This window comes from Carcharodon carcharias, chromosome 17 (assembly GCF_017639515.1).
Source record: "Carcharodon carcharias isolate sCarCar2 chromosome 17, sCarCar2.pri, whole genome shotgun sequence".
Taxonomy (NCBI): domain Eukaryota; kingdom Metazoa; phylum Chordata; class Chondrichthyes; order Lamniformes; family Lamnidae; genus Carcharodon; species Carcharodon carcharias.
Window position 1 is genome coordinate 84,911,812 of NC_054483.1, and position 16,141 is coordinate 84,927,952.

General features: G+C 44.0%; 1 protein-coding gene across 4 annotated transcripts in view; it reads left to right on the forward strand.

Moving 5' to 3' along the window:
- The first annotated feature begins 381 nt into the window (after nucleotides 1–381).
- The window catches only part of mki67 (marker of proliferation Ki-67), a 60,098-nt gene continuing 44,338 nt past the window's right edge, over nucleotides 382–16,141 (forward strand). For 2 of the 4 annotated variants that reach the window (XM_041209820.1, XM_041209823.1), the window contains exons 1-5: nucleotides 542–645; nucleotides 11,613–11,727; nucleotides 11,818–11,899; nucleotides 11,993–12,108; nucleotides 14,105–14,189. In XM_041209820.1, coding sequence (XP_041065754.1) covers nucleotides 11,636–11,727; nucleotides 11,818–11,899; nucleotides 11,993–12,108; nucleotides 14,105–14,189 — 375 coding nt within the window. In that variant the 5' untranslated portion in view covers nucleotides 542–645; nucleotides 11,613–11,635. Of the gene's footprint in view, nucleotides 415–541; nucleotides 646–2,201; nucleotides 2,227–11,612; nucleotides 11,728–11,817; nucleotides 11,900–11,992; nucleotides 12,109–14,104; nucleotides 14,190–16,141 lie in introns of those variants that run through there. The other 2 variants (XM_041209821.1, XM_041209822.1) reach the window with 2 other exon arrangements.

The following is a 16,141-nucleotide window of genomic DNA, read 5'->3' on the forward strand; positions in this document are numbered from 1 at the left end:
GAGGGAATAAGATGGGCAAAAGGAGAGTAGATTTGTGGCTGGCATAAAAGGGAGCCCAATTTTTTTTTAATAAACACATTGTCAAGGGCAGAATGGGGCGGCTTCCTCGGACGGACTAGCACAACAGCCGAACAGAACCACGCAAGCGCAGTGAAACAAACAGAGACAGCGCGCGCGCACCCAGCCGAGCTTTAATGTGATTGGTCCTGGGCAACACGTCATCGAACAATTAGCCAATCGATTCTTTTCGCGCCGGAATTCAAACGGATTTTTAAACGAGTGGAAACGCGCGCGCGCGCGCGCCGGGGGCTGGTTTGGAGGATTTTTAAAAAAAAGTTGTAAAGGGGCGCGCATCTTTAACAGGGTGGGAGAGAAAATAGCTGATAATCGATTTGGTGTGTGCTTTTTGTTTTGGTAAGGGTGTTTGCGCTCTTGGGGCTCCGCCGGTGGGTGTGGGTGCGGCTGGCTCGAGTGGCTCTGACGGTTGGGGCGCGGGGTCCGGGATAACTGTCAGTGAGAGAGAGACAGAGACAGACAGACAGGGGGTGGTGGTGCTCCGGAATTGTCCAGCCCGACTAGGGAGAAATTAAATATAATTGCATCCAAGCCGAATGGACGGAAAGGACATTTAAACCTTGTCCACAGGTGAGTTTATTAGCAAAAGATCTGTTCGGTACGAAAGCTCTCAGGTGGGAAATGGACCGAGCGTTGCAAATGGATCCGCAGTTTTTTTGTTTTTATCTCGTTGCAAATGGATGTTGAGCAGAATTGCATCGTGCACCGTTTTGCATCGTGCATCCGCAGTTTTTTTGTTTTTATCTCGTTGCAAATGGATGTTGAGCAGAATTGCATCGTGCACCGTTTTGTGTCTGTGTATATAATTCCTGCTCAGTATCGTTATCTACAGATTTTTTTTTTGTTTTTGATGCTTCAATTCCCTGCCCCGAGTTATGACGATGGGGGGGGGGGAGCTGAACTTTATGTGTGTGTCTCGGGGTTTTTAGTGCTGATGCGAACAAGGAGCTGCCGGCACAACCTTTTGTAGTGGGGGGGGGGGGGTTGTTAAACCTTATCTATTTCATAGCGTTACAAAAAGTATTTACGTTTTGCAACCCTCCCCCACCCTCCCACACTTTTTAAAAAATTCTCGTCCCCGTTCTCCCCTCCCTCCCTCCCCTACAAACCCCAATTTCCAGCTGGGGTTTTTTTTATTTTAAAAAAACAATCCTGATCTGTGTTGCATTTGTAAAATATTAAAGGGCACCCATGAGATGAGGCAGGCGGGTATTTGCATTTTCGGACCCTCGAACCTGTTTCCGGATTTGCAGGATATATTTTTTTGCTTTTGCTCCCCTGATTCACCGAGCTTATGGCGGGGGAGCCCGCCCTTTCTGAAATGTCAGTGAATGTTGTTCACACCGCACCTGCCTGTCCCAGTCGGACAACCTCGAGGGGATACCATTCCCACCATTATCCGCAAATGTTTATTTTGACTTGTTTCATTGCACTTCATTTCCTTTCTTCTGCAAATTCCCCTCCCTCGATCACATTTCCTTTCTCAGTAAGATATCGGTTTCTTAAAAAAGAAATCGGTAGGTTTTTTTTAAAGGGGAGTGCGGAGCAACTCTAGCATCTCTTCAAAATGGGGGCTCATATATTTTCTGCTTTGTGAATTGGCGCTGTTACTTGACATTTTCTTTTAAACAGTGCAACACCAGGATAACGAGTTTTGATTAATAGTAGTCGTAATATACTCAACCTAAGATGATAGCAGGCATGAATAAAGAAGAACTCCTAAGTATCACTCCTGTCACAGGGAATGGCTCGTACAGAAATGCCATGTATGGATAGGGTTATCCTCAAGATGTTTGCTTATTAGCCCAGTTCCGACCGCCTCTTGTCACAGCTCAGGCAGCCCTTGAGACCCATACGTCTAAATTTGTCTATTCTCATACTCTTCTGACCAGCCTCGCACTCTAAAGTTAAATTCGTCTTAACTCTTTCAAAGTCCTGTTCACCCCTGTGCTCGCTAACTGACGTTAGTTCCTAACTCAGCAACACCATTAAAAAAAAATTCTCGTCCATTTTCAAATCCTTCCATAGCCTTGTCCCACCCTCTCTACCACTTCCTCCAGCCACAGAATTGTCCCAGATCTCAGCGTTCCTGGCCTCTTGCACATTACAATTTTTTCTCCTTGTGCCATTGGTGTGCTGCCCGGCCCTTAGGTCTGGAATTTTCTCTCTAAATCTCTCTGCCTCTGCTTCTAAAATACACTCAGCCTTCTGACCAAAATTTTGGTTACCCGTCTTTATCTCAATATCTTTTGGTTTGGTGCTAAATTTTGTTGAATAACGTTGTTATGGATAACTTTGAGACCTTTTACTATGTTAATGGTATAGTAATGCACATGGTTGTGTGCGAAATTGTTCCATTTGGTAGTGCCCACATTGTTTACTTTGAGGAACAGTGCAATTAATCCATGCTTCTCGACTTTTTTTGTCATGTTTCTTTGTTGATTTACTGTGTTCCCTCCCACAGAGAGTTGGTTAAGAGAGGTAAGCAACAGTGAGAAAATCCTACTGGTTTGTGGTGACACAGCAAAAGACAAAAATGCTTTTGACTAAAGCCAGTTGAATACTTCAAATTACTGAGCTGTCATGTGGGATGATTGAATGAACTTAACATGAAAGCTATGGGTGGAATCTTATGCCCTCACCCTTGGGTGAGTTTGGCGGCAGGGGAGGGGCATTTAACCATACAAGATGGTGGCAGGTTGGCGCCCAAATTTAAGTCTGTGAGTGGCCTTCCTGTACTGCTGCCAATTGAAAACACCTTAAGTGGACAATTAATGACCTTATCTGCTACTGTTGATATTAACTCAACGGTGGGTGGGGGTTTGCCATGCAGAGAGCATGACAAGCAAGCCCTAGAGCATTTGCTCGATGGATGGGGGGTGCAGGACGGGGGTCCTTTCAACAAAGGCCTTCAGTGTTGATTGAGGGACCCAGTATCGAGAGGGGAAGCCTGCCTCCTGCCTTTGCTGCTGACATCCGTCTGCCCACCCGCCACCCCTTCCCATCATCACTCACATGTGCCTGGGTCCCTCCTCAATCCAAGGCCTCGGGTGAATGTAGTGCTGGCAGCAGCCACCTCCTCCAATGGCGCTGCTGAGCACAGAAGATGAGGTGGACCTTCTTAAAAGGTGACGCAGGGGTCTAGCCGGCGGGGGAAAGTGGCAGTTGGATCCATACCAGTCCACCCTATATGTTGTTAAATGTGGTTATTTGTTGTAAGAGTTGGTGACAACAACAAGCTAAGAATATTTTTTTTTACACCTAGTTTTTGAGATTAGTTTCAAAGGTGAGGGTTGTGAACACTGGGTAACTTATACCTGCTGTCACCGAACGCTTGCAGCATTTTTAATTAATGAGATGTGGGCATCACTGGCAAGACCAATATTTATTGCCATCCCTAATTGCCCTTGAGAAGGGGGACCCTCCCTCAACTCTCTTTCCGGTACTGTACGTCAATGACTGCATCGGTACTGCTCCCTGCTCTCGTCTGCAACTGGAACAATTCATTAGTTTTGTTCTCAATTTCTACCCTTCCCTCTCCTTCACATGGCTCATCTCCGGTACTTCCCTTTCCCCCTCCATCTTCACTTCTAGGGATAGGCTGTCTTCTAACTTTTATTATTATTTTATGGGCCAGCATTTACTTGCCATTCCTAGTCGCCTATGAGAAGGTGGTGGTGAGCTGCTGCCTTGAACTGCTGCAGTCCATGTGGTGTAGTATACCCATCATGTTGTTAGGGAGTTCCAGGATATTGAGCCAGTGACAGTGAAGGAACGATGATATATTTCCAAGTCAGGACGATGAGTGACTTGGAGGGGAACTTCCAGGCGGTGGTGGTTCCATCTGTCTGTTGCCCTTGTCCTTCTAGATGGTAGTGGTCATGGGTTTGGAAGGTGCTGTCGAAGGAGCCTTGGTGAATTTCTGCAGTGCATCTTGTACATGGTACACACTGCTGCTACTGTGTGTCTCTGGTGGAGGAAGTGAATGTTTGTGGATGTGCCAATCAAGCGGGCTGTTTTGTCCTGGATGGTGTCAAGTTTCTTGAGTGTTGTGGGAGCTGCACTCATCCAGGCAAGTGGGGAGTATTCCATCACACTGCTGACTTGTGCCTTGTAGATGGTGGACAGGCTTTGGGGAGTCAGGAGGTGAGTTACTTGTTGCACGGTTCCTAACCTCTGACCTGCTCTTGTAGCCACTGTATTTAAATGGCTAGTCCAGTTAAGTTTCTGGTTAATGGTAACCCCCCAGGATGTTGATAGTGGGGAATCAGTGATGGTAATGCCATTGAACATCAAGGGGTGATGGTTGGATATTCTCTTGTTGGAGATGGTCATTGCCTGACACTTGTGTGGTGTGAATGTTACTTGCCACTTGTCAGCCCAAGCCTGGATATTGTCCAGGTCTTGCTGCATTTGGACATGGGCTACTTCCATATCTGAGGAGTCGTGAATGGTGCTGAACATTGTGCGATCATCAGCGTACATCCCCACTTCTGACCTTATGATGAAAGGAAGGTCATTGATGAAGCAGCTAAAGATGGTTGGGCTGAGAACACTACCCTGAGGAACTTGTGCAGTGATGTCCTGGGATGACTGACCTCCAACCACAACCATCTTCCTTTGTGCTAGGTATGACTCCAACCAGTGGAGAGCTTTCCTCCTGATTCCCATTGACTCCAGTTTTGCTCGGGCTCCTTGATGCCACACTTGGTCAAATGCTGCCTTGGTGTCAAGGGCGGTCACTCTCACCTCACCTCGGGAGTTCAGCTCTTTTGTCCATGTTTGAACCAAGGCTGTAATGACTTCAGGAGCTGAGTGGCCCTAGCGGAACCCAAATTGGGCATCTGTGAGCAGGTTATTGCTAAGCAAGTGCCGCTTGATAGTACTGTTGATGACCCTTCCATTTCTTTACTGATGATCAGTATTATGATGGGGCAGTAATTGGCTGGGTTGGATTTGTCCTGTCTATTGTGTACAGGACATACATGGGCAATTTTTCACATAGCCAGGTAGATGCCAGTGTTGTAGTTGTACTGGAACAGCTTGGCTAGGGGCGTGGCAAGTTCTGGAGGCCGAGATGGGTCATCCACTTGGCACTTCTGGCTGAAGGTTGTAGCAAATGCTTCTGCCTTATCTTTTGCACTGGTGTGCTGGGCTCCTGCATTATTGACGATGGGGACATTTGTGGAGCCGCCGCCTCCAGTGAGTTGTTTAATTGACCACCACCATTCATGACTGGGTGTGGCAGGACTGCAGAGTTTAGATCTGATCAGTTGTTGTGGGATTGCTTAGCCCTGTCCATTCCTTGCTGCTTATGCTATTTGGCATGCTAGTAGTCCTGTGTTATAGCTTCACCTCATTTTTAGGTGCTGGACTCTTGAAACAGGATTGATCCCCAGGCTTGATGGTAATGGTAGAGTGGGGGTTATGCTGGGCCATGAGGTTAAAGATTGTGTTCGAGTACAATTCTGCTGATGGCCCACAGCGTCTCATGGATGCCAAGTCTTGAGTTGGTAGATAGTTCGAAATCTATCCAATTTAACACAATGGTAGTGCCACACAACATGATTGAGGGTATCCTCAATGTGAAGGTGGGACTTTGCAGGGTCAACAGGGCTGAGGTTGCCATTGTCGTTTAAGGTGCCCAAGTTGATACAGGTAGCCCATTCAGTTTCATTCCTTTTTTGTGACTTTATGGCAGTTGGTTACAACTGAGTGGCTTGCTAGGTTAAGAGGGTATTTAAGAGTCAACCACATTGCTCATGTAGGCCAGTTAAGGACGACAGATTTCCTTTACTAAAGGACATTAGTGAATCGGATGGGTTTTTACAACAGTTGACAATGGTTCCACAGTCATCATTAGACTTATAATTCCAGATTTTTATTGAATTCAAATTCCCCCATCTGCCCTGGTGGAATTTGAGCCCGGGTCCACAGGGCATTACCCTTGATCTCTGGATTACTAGTCCAGCGATAATACCACTACACTATCACCTCCCCCCTATTATAGGCCAGCTAACTCCCGGTTGCTAGATTTGTTCAAAACCTATCCCATTTAGCATGGTGGTGGTGCCATGCATCGCGATGGAGGGTATCCTCAATGTGAAGGTGGGGAATCGTCTCCACAAGGACTGTATAGTGGTCATTCCTACCAATACTGTCATGGACAGATGCATCTGTAGCAGGCAGATTGGTGAGGATGAGGTCAAGTATGTTTTTCCATCTTGTTTGTTCCCTCACCGCCTGCCGCAGACCCAGTCTAGCAGCTATTTCCTTTAGTACTCAGCCAGCCTGGTTAGTAATGGTGCTACCGAGCCACTCTTGGCGATGGACATTGAAGCCCACCCACCCAGAGTACATTCTGTGCCCTTGCTTCCTCCAAGTGGTGTTCAACATGGAGGAGCACTGACTCATCAGCTGAGGGAGGGCGGTACGTGGTAATCAGCGGGAAGTTTCCTTGCCCAGGTTTGACCTGATGCCCTGAGACTTCATGAGGCCTAGAGCCTATTGTTGAGGACTCCAGGGCAACGCCCTCCCAACTGTATATCACTATGCTGCCACCTCTGCTGGGTCTGTCCTGCCAGTGGGACAGGACATACTCAGGGATGGTGAAGGTGGTGTTTGAGACATTATCTGTAAGGTATGATTCCATGAGGTTGACTATGTCAGGCTTTTGTGTGACTAGTCTGTGAGACAGCTCTCCTAATTTTGGCACTAGCCCCCAAATGTTAGTAAGGAGGACTTTGCAGGGTCGACAGGGCTGAGCTTGCTGTTGTTGTTTCCGTTGCCTAGGTGGTCCGTCTGTTTTCGTTTCTTTTTTGAGACAACTGAGTGGCTTGCTAGGCCATTTCAGAGAGCATTTTGCTGTGGGTCTGGAGTCACATATAGGCCAGACGGTAAGGACAGCGGATTTCCTTCCCTAAAGGAAGAAGGAAATCTGCCGTCAAAACATACTTGACCTCATCCTCACCAATCTGCCTGCTGCAGTTGTATCTGTCTATGACAGTATTGGCAAGAGTGACCACCTCTAAAGAACCAGATGGGTTTTCACAATAGTGGTTTTATGTTCATCATCAGACTTTTAATCCCAGATATTTATTGAATTCAAATTCCACCATCTGTCATGGTGGGATTCAAACCTGGGTTCCCAGACGTTACCCTCGGTCTCTGGGTTACTAGTCCAACAATACAACACTATTGCCTCCCTGTAGATGTAAATAGTGCCACAGAGATCAGTACTGGAGCCTCAACTACTTGCAATCTATGTGAATGACTTGGATCAAGGTGTCGAACGTATGCTAAATTTGCTGAGAACTCAAAGATCAGTAGGAGAGTAAGTTGTAGGAGGACTTAAGGAGCCTGCAAAGGGATATAGATAGGTTAGTGAGTGGGCAAAAATTTGGCAGGTGGAATATAATGTGGGAAAATGTGAACTTGTCCATTTTGGCAGGAAGAACGGAAAAGCAGTATATCATTTAAATGGAGAGGGATTGCAGAACTCTGTAATACAGAAGTATCTGGGTTTCCTGGTACATGAATCAGGGAAAGTTAGTATGCAGGTACAGCAAGTGAATAAGGTGGCCAATGGAATATTGTTGTTCTTTGTAAGGGGAATGGAATATAAAAGGAGTGTTTTGCTACAGTTTTACAGGGTGTTGGTGAAACCACATCTGGAGTACTGTGTTCAGTTTTTGGTCTTTCTTAGGATATAATTGTATTCAGAGCAGTGCAACGAAGGTTCCCTCGACTGATTCTTGGGATGAGGAAAGACAGGTTGGGCCAGTATTCATTGAAGTTTAAAAGAATGAGGGGTGATCTTATTGAAACCAAAAGATCCTGAGGGGACTTGACAGAGTGGATGCTGAAAAAGTATGTTTCCTCTTGTGGCAGAGACTGCTCTTCCTCGGAGCAGTGGAGGTAGGGTCATTGAATATATTTAAGACTGAGTTAGCTTGATCCTTTACTGACACGAGCATTAAAGAGTACAGGAGTAGACTGGAAAGTGGCATTGAGGCCACAATCAGGTCAGCCATGATCATATTGAGTGGTGGAGCAGGCTTGAGTGGCTGAATGGCCTTCTCCTCCTAATTCATATGTTGGTATGACTACACTTCTCACACCCTGCTTCTTGAAATAAATCCATTCCACTCTCCCGGTTTCCCTGTCTCTGCATCTATTCTAATGATGCTACTTTCCATAATGGGTGCTTCTGATATGTCTTCCTTTTTCCTCAACTGAGGACTACTCCCCGGTCTGGTGGATAGGACCCTCAACTGTGTCCAACCCATTTCCTGCATGTCTGCTCTCACCCATTCCCCACCTGCTCAGAGCCATGATAGTATACCACTTGTCCTCACTTTCCACCCCACCAGCTTCTACATTCAAAGGATCAGCCTCCACCGCTTCCGCCACCTCCAGCCTGATCCCACCACCAAACACACCTTCTCCTTCTCTCCACTGTCAATATTCCATCCTCTCCACTATCAATATTTCCTCCACTACACCCTGGTCCATTCCTGTATCACCCCAAACACATCCCCTTCCCATGGCACCATCCCATGCAATCGCAAGAGGTGTAACACCTTTTACCATTCTCACTGTCCAAGGCCCTGAACTCCTTTCAGGTGAAGCAGCAATTTAAAACAAAAGCAAAAAGTGCTGGACAAACTCAGCAGGTCTGACAGCATCTGTGGGGAGAAAGACAGTGTCATACAGACTCAAAATATTAACTCTGTCTTTCTCTCCACAGATTCTGTCAGACCTGCTGAGTTTTTCCAGCACTTTTTGTTTTTGTTCCAGATTTCCAGCATCCGCAATATTTTACCTTTTTGAAGCAGCAATTTAGTTGTACTTTCAATTTAGCATGCTGTCTTTGTTGATTACAATGTAGTCTACTCTACTTTGGGGAAGCCAAATGCAGTTTGTGTGACTGCTTTGCAGAACAACCCAGCACTCCCCAAGTGCGATCCCAACCTTCTGGTTGCTTGCCATTTTAATTCACTACCTTGCTCTCACACTAATTTCTGTCCTCGGCCTGCTGCAATGTTCCGTTGAAGCTCAACACAAACTTGAGCAGCACCTCATCTTCTGATTAAGCATTTTACAGCCTTCTGGAATCAACACTGAGTTCAGCAACTTAAGACCACGGACGCTTTTCCCCCATTTTGTTTTTTTTTGCCAAGTGCTAGTCTGTATCTTGTTTTCATGTTTTTGCTTTCAGCCAGAGCTGTCCTTTATTTGCCATGAACACCTACCCTGGACAATGTTTTGTCTCTTTACTACAGCTATCTCCAGCTATTACCACTCCCTTTGCCTTTTGCTCCATGCCATTTTTGTTATTTAATCTCTCCTGCCCTCTAACCTATCCCAGACTTTTTTGTTCTACCTGACTCTACCCCCTTTTTCAACAGCATAAATCCCATCCGTTTTCTACCTACTTCAGCTCTGGAGTCATTTGACTTGAAACATTAACAGTTTTTCACCACAAATGCTGCAGACCTGAATTTTTCCAGCATTTTGGTTTTATCTCTTATTTCCAGCACCTACAGTATTGCTTTTATTAGTGTTTGTGTGGCTGGTCCAATTAAGCTTTCTGCTCAATGATAACCCCCAGGATGTTGATAGCTGGGGGATTTTGACAATGGTAATGTTGTTGAATGTGAATTGGGTTGGGGGGGGTGGTGGGGTGTGTTGTTGCAGTTAGACAATGTTGTTGGAGATGACCACTGCTGAGGGCATCTGCAGGACATGCATGTTACTTGCCAACTATCGGCCCTAAATGTTGTCCAGTTCCTGCTGTGTGGGGGTTTGGGCTACTTCATTATTTGAGGAGGTGTGAATGGAATTCATTTTCAATCATCAGTGAACCTCCACAATTCCGACCTTATGATTGAAAAAGGACATTGAAACATAGCGTACTGTCCTGAAAAACTCCTGCAGCAATGTCCTGGGGCTATGATAATTGATCTCCAAATACAACAGCGGCTGTTTTCTTTTGTGCTAGATATGAATCCAGCTAACGGAGAGTTTTCTCTTTTAATGGACTGCTTGGTGCCACATTTGATCAAATGCTGTTGTCTTGTCAAGGGCAATCATTTTCACCTCTTTCTGGAATTCAGCTCTTTCGTCCATGTTTGGACCAAGACTGTAATGAGGTCTGAAGCGGAATAGTCCTGGTGGTCCAAATTGAACATTAATGAGCAGGTTGTTGATCAGTAAATGCCATTTGATAGCTCTGTCAATGACCCATTTCCATTACTTTGATTGGGAATGCTGTAGACTGATGGGGCTGCAATCATTTGGATTAGATTCATCCTGTTGTTTGTGGACAAAGTCCACCAGGGCAATTTTCAACTGTGTCCTGTAGCTCAGGTACAACATGGTTAAATGCAGAGTAAAACTGCTTTAACACTGCCAGTGCCATTCTGACGAGAGGTCATCTTAAACTGAACCTTTAACTTGGTTTCTGTCCCCACAGATGTTGCCTGGTTTATTGGGTATTTCCAGTGTTTTCTGTTTCTATTCCAAATTTTAAGCACCTGAGGTACTTGGCTTTTGTTTGACACCATCACTTGGTTGGTTTGGTTTTAGACATTGTCTTTTAGTGTGCTCGCATTTATGCCAAATTTGCCTTGCCTACCTTGATGCTAGAATTATAAACCTGCAAACAAAAAAGATCAGCTGTTATGTCATTGGAATGAAGAAGCAGAATTTGTTATTGCGGGTTTTGGGGGGATTACCCCTCAGACTCTAGTCTTTCTGCATTTCAACTAAACAAGGTATATCAGCTGGTAATTACCTCTGTTGTCTTAACATCCCAAATACATGTTTTATATTTTCCTTGGGACACACCTTCTATCGTATGACCTCTTGATGGGGCGGGGGGGGGGAAATGTCAAAAATTTATTCAGTTAACTGTTTAGTGCTGTACCAAAAGAAATTGCACTAATGCTGCCTAGACACATTTCAGGCTGGTATTTAACTTACAGCACCATCATTTGCCATGTAGTTTATTTAATGTTTATCTGGATTTGAGACAGATTATAATTTCAGTGTATCTTTAAGATAAATCAGATAATAAAATGACAGCTGCCATCAACTTTTTTTTCCAGGATTTGGACCAGATCTGAAATTTGAAATCCATGCATTATGGTGACAATTTGGACTGTAGTGTGGTTAAGATTACTGCATCTTTCTATAAATTTTATATTTTCTAAGGGTAAACTGCTCTAATTTGCTCTGTGGGTGGGGTGCCCAGTAGAGTTGGAACATTTCATTTTTGTATTTCAACAATAGCCCTACCATAAATATATAGTTTACATTTGGCTTTATGATATATACTATCATTTGGAAGTTGCTGATATCACTGAATAGTTAAATATTCTTGGTCTAATTGCTGAGTGCTAAATTTCTAGTTGCAGGAAATCGGAGCAGGAATATAGTAAGACATTTTAAATAGTTTCGGAAAAGTCACTTAAAATAATGTGTAGAAATACTTCATGGTGCAACTTTTCACCATTGAATTCCTCTGCTTTCAGGTGAGAAATTATTGTCCTAGAAAATGCCACTTTACGGTAAAGTTATAGTTATCAAGCGTACTGGAGCAGATGGATATAATTTTCCATTGACATCATCTTCATGCTTGTTTGGAAGGTAAGGCGGCTGTTCTGCATCTATGTTTTCAAATATAACTGTCCTATAAATAAATAAGTGTTCTTATTTACTCTGTGATTTGGTATCTAGGAAAGCTGATTGTGACATCCGTATCCAATTGCCTCATGTCTCAAAAGAACATTGTAAGCTTGAAGTGAATGAAAATAATGAGGTAATTTTTTTATTGTTTTAGTTATTTGACTTTAGCAAATCCTACGCTAAGGGAATTATCTACATTTTGGATATGTTACTTTTTGCTTTACAGATAATTTTAACTAATTTGAGTGAAGTGAATCAAACTCATTTGAATGGCAAAGTTGTACTTCATTCTGAACGCCTAAAGCATCTTGACGTGTTCACAGTTATTGATCGTTCTTTCAGGTAAGAGGATCCAAATAAAATTCAACCTTTAGTTTAACTGACGGTTTTATATTATTGATAGGAAGGTAACACTAATAACATTAGATTTCAATATTTATTTTGTGAATTATAATTGTGATCAATAATGAAATATTTAAACATTATTGGTAATTACTCCTTGCTATGTTGTCAAGCTGTCCTGTCCAGGTATCATCAAGGAGCAAGTGCTGGGCTTGGCCAAGTTTATGTTGCGGCAGATCTTTTATATTTCATATGTAAATATTTCTTTAAAGCTTCATTTGGTCACAGGTGGCTGAATTTCATTTTGGAGCCTGTTACCGGCCACTTATTCTATTGTTGATTCTAGCTCCAAAATGGATGCTAGTGTTAAGATATAGAAAAAGTTGAATACTTTGTTTGTTTATTTAGAAAACATGCAGAAGACAATATGTTATTGGGAAGTGAGATGTATCCCTGATGAATGCAATAAATGAAAAGCACAATATGGAAGTGCCAACCTGAAAGCTTAGTTAATGCTTGATCATCCATGCCATTAGAAGTGTGGCATTGCAAAAAAGACAATTGGGGTGAGGCTGAAAGTATTATACAAGCGTAACAGGAACTTTGATTTGAATAAAACCCTAAGTGAAAGGCAATTGTAGTGAAGGTACTTTTTGTACAAAACTCTGTATTTTCCAAAAAAAGTTTTTAAATATAATTTTTCTGATTTATGAAGATGCATGAGGTTGGCTTCTTTCCCTCCTAGAGGTCCCTGAGGGAAAGTATCTCAGTGCATCTATTGCAAACAATGGGTGCCATTGCTTTAGATAATAAATCATATCACTTCTGCAGGCCATCTCTTCCAGCAGAGCAGGAGTGGGTTCTAAAGGGTAAGGTCAAAGTACCTTCCAAAGCTACTTCACAGCCTATTGCTTTGACTACCTTTTGGTCTCTTTCCTTGTTCTTCTGATTAGTGCTCTTTTCTGCTTTTTGAAGTGGCATTGGATGTTGACTATATTAAAAGCATTACATAAGGAGGCTCAACTAGCAACTGAATATATTGTCTATTAAAATGGGCAGTATTTTGGAAGAGAAGAAATCCTAGACTTGTTTATAAAAATACTTCAAAAATTTGTATTTTCCTGGCTCCTTTTGTAGTATACTTGGGTCCACAGTTATAGCTACCAGGTTAAATAACTGGGCTACACATGTAGTAGATCAGATGACTTGCATCAACTTTTTTCACTTAAGGCTTCCATCTTCCTTCAATTGTTCTATCCATTATATCTTTTAGTTGAACTACAGACTTGTTTCAGTATTGCACTCAATTTCTCCTGGCCTCAATCTTGCTTTTGTTATCTTCAGTCGTTTCTTCTCCAATATATTTTCCTTCTGGTCTTGCATCTTGCTCTTCATAAACTGATTTGCCAAACCCCTTCCTCTTGAATCTTGTCCTGCTCACGAATTACTGATGCGAACATACCAAATTCAAAATCCTCATCCTTGTATGAAAAATCCACTTCTTCATACCATTCTCTAACTATAACCTGCTCCCATGCTCACCCTGTCTTTTTGATATTGGAATTCTGTACATTCCCTATCTCCTGCCGCACGGACAATAAATCCATAACTTCTCATTCAAATGGCTGTGCCTTACTATCTCTCTCCATCAAAAAGTTTCTCAAAACTCGTCTCTTGACTATTCCTTTGGTTGCCTTGCTAAGTCCCTTGTGCCATAAGAGGTTCACTCTGTAAAATGCACATGTGTTAATATATTGCTTGATTGTCAGTTTGCATATGTTTTTTAACAATTTATGTCAACTGAATGCTTTAATATAAAATCAGAACTTAAATTAGTGAAATAGAAGCTTGGGTGGACAATTTGGTGCTGCTGATGGCAGGCTTTTTCTGTTTATTCACTTGCAACTTCTATAAATACATGTAATAGGAACAGTTGCGCACTTTAATGTGGCAAAAATTCTGGAAATAAATGTCTTTTTTTTCCTTTTGGTGTTAGGTTTGAATATCCTTTGGATTCGGTGCATAACACTAGCCCAAGAAAAAGACGGAGTTTGTCAAGCCTGAAGAATGAAACTCTACAAGTATGTACCTGCATATTTATGTAGTAGGGGAGGGAGGAGCAGGAGAGAAGAGAGGGAGTTATCAGTATCAATCCTTGCAGCACCTTGCTGGTACAATGGTCTTCAGATTACTCTCTTTTGCTCTGTGTGAACTGTTATAATGTTGATGTGCATAAGCATTACGATTTCAGACTTCCTTAAGATGGATTGCCGTCTTCTGTAATCACTGGGAAGGGAAACTTGGAAGTGCACTTTGTTCTTGCTACCCCAGTTTATACTGTTTAACTTGTGAATTGGAGAAAAAGAATACTAATAGTATTTTCTTTATGGAGAGGTGAGGGAATGTCCTTCCTCCACATTGGGGCTTTTTGCACTGGGATACTCTGATCTAAGGAAAGGGTATCTTGGAATAGGTTCATTAATTGTTGCTAGGCCACAACAACACATCAATCTTTGAACCAGTATGAATTCATGGCTGTAGAGTATGCTGCTTGATCACCTGATCACTGGATGACAGGTGATGAAAGTGAGACACTTCAAGGATCTCATCTGTTGTTGCTGAGATCAGTTGTTGACTCTGGTCAATGGCATTGAACACTATAAATTTGCGCTTGCTAGCAGAGACAATAGCCTGAATTTTTTGCCCGTCGGGTGCGCATGATTGATGAGCGTATAGGAACCAGGCCCCTGACTGCGATTTCAACTGGCTGGTCAATTAAGGTCCGCACAGCGTGAAACTCGTCTTCTGGATGGTTGGGAAAGGCAGGGTGGGGGCCTATATGGCACCAGGTCCAATAGTGACCCAGTAGGTGTTTTAAAACTGGCAAAGGCATCCCCTGAAGGCTGCCAGGGGAAAATCCTTAGAACCGGTCCGGAGACGAGAACAATGGCCTCACCAGTGGCAGGAAATGTCAGGCGGGAAGGCAGGTCACGTGGGCACTCGACCCCCCATTTTTCAGACGAGTGCCTCGTGGTCCTTGTGGAAGAGGTCGGTGTCAGGCGGACACTTGTACCCAGGGATGGCAGGAGGAGGCCATTGCACCTGACAAAAAAGAGGCCTAGGAGGAGGTGGCAGCCGAGGTCTGCAGCCACGACGTTGTGAAGTGCACATGGGTGTGGTGCTGCAAAAGATTGAACGACTTGCTGCACTCGGTAAGGGTGAGTACAGTGTCGGCATGGATCAGTGTGAGAAATGTTAAGGGCTGCCCCCCACCCCTGCCCCATGGAGCTCAGGAGTGTTAGAGTTTGAGTGCCAACTGTCAGTGATGCCGGAGCTGGCCAAGGGGTTGAGCCCTGGCTGCTTGGCCTGAGTGCCTTGTGGCTCGAGGGCCACATGCCCTGCATGTGTTCCTCAGGTGGGGTTGGCCAGGCTACAGTGGCATTGCTGGTAGACAGTGGACTAATCAGTGCTCCTCTATCCTTTGAAATAAATGCCAACGTTGCATTTGCCTTCCTAATCACCGACTCAACCTGCAAGTTAACCTTAAAAGAATCCTGGACTAGGACTCCCAAGTCCCTTTGCACTCCAGATTTCTGAATTCTCTCCCCATTTAGAAAATAGTCTATGCCTCTATTCTTATGGTCCTCTATATCACTGCCCTTGTGGAGGCATGACTCCTGTTATAATGTTGCTCTGCCTCTGCTATTGGGTGGTGGAGAGATGTCGTGAGCCACCTTTTTAACAGATAGCCATTGTCACTTAGCAGCCAACCATCCAGTCGGGCTGGAGCAGCGAATGGCCTCGGCACCTGCGAGTGTCTAAGGATGTAAGCGTCATGGGAGCTGCCAGGGTACCTTCTACAGACTTGCAGAATCTGCGTCTTGTGGTCACAAACTGTCTGGATGTTGATAAAGGCACCTGGCTGACCCGTGATGGCCACGTGTGCAGTCGATTGCACCCTCGATGCGGGGGAAGCTAGCAATCACTGCAAACCCTCGGGCTTGCTCAGCCTGGCTGACCCTGTCTGTTCAGA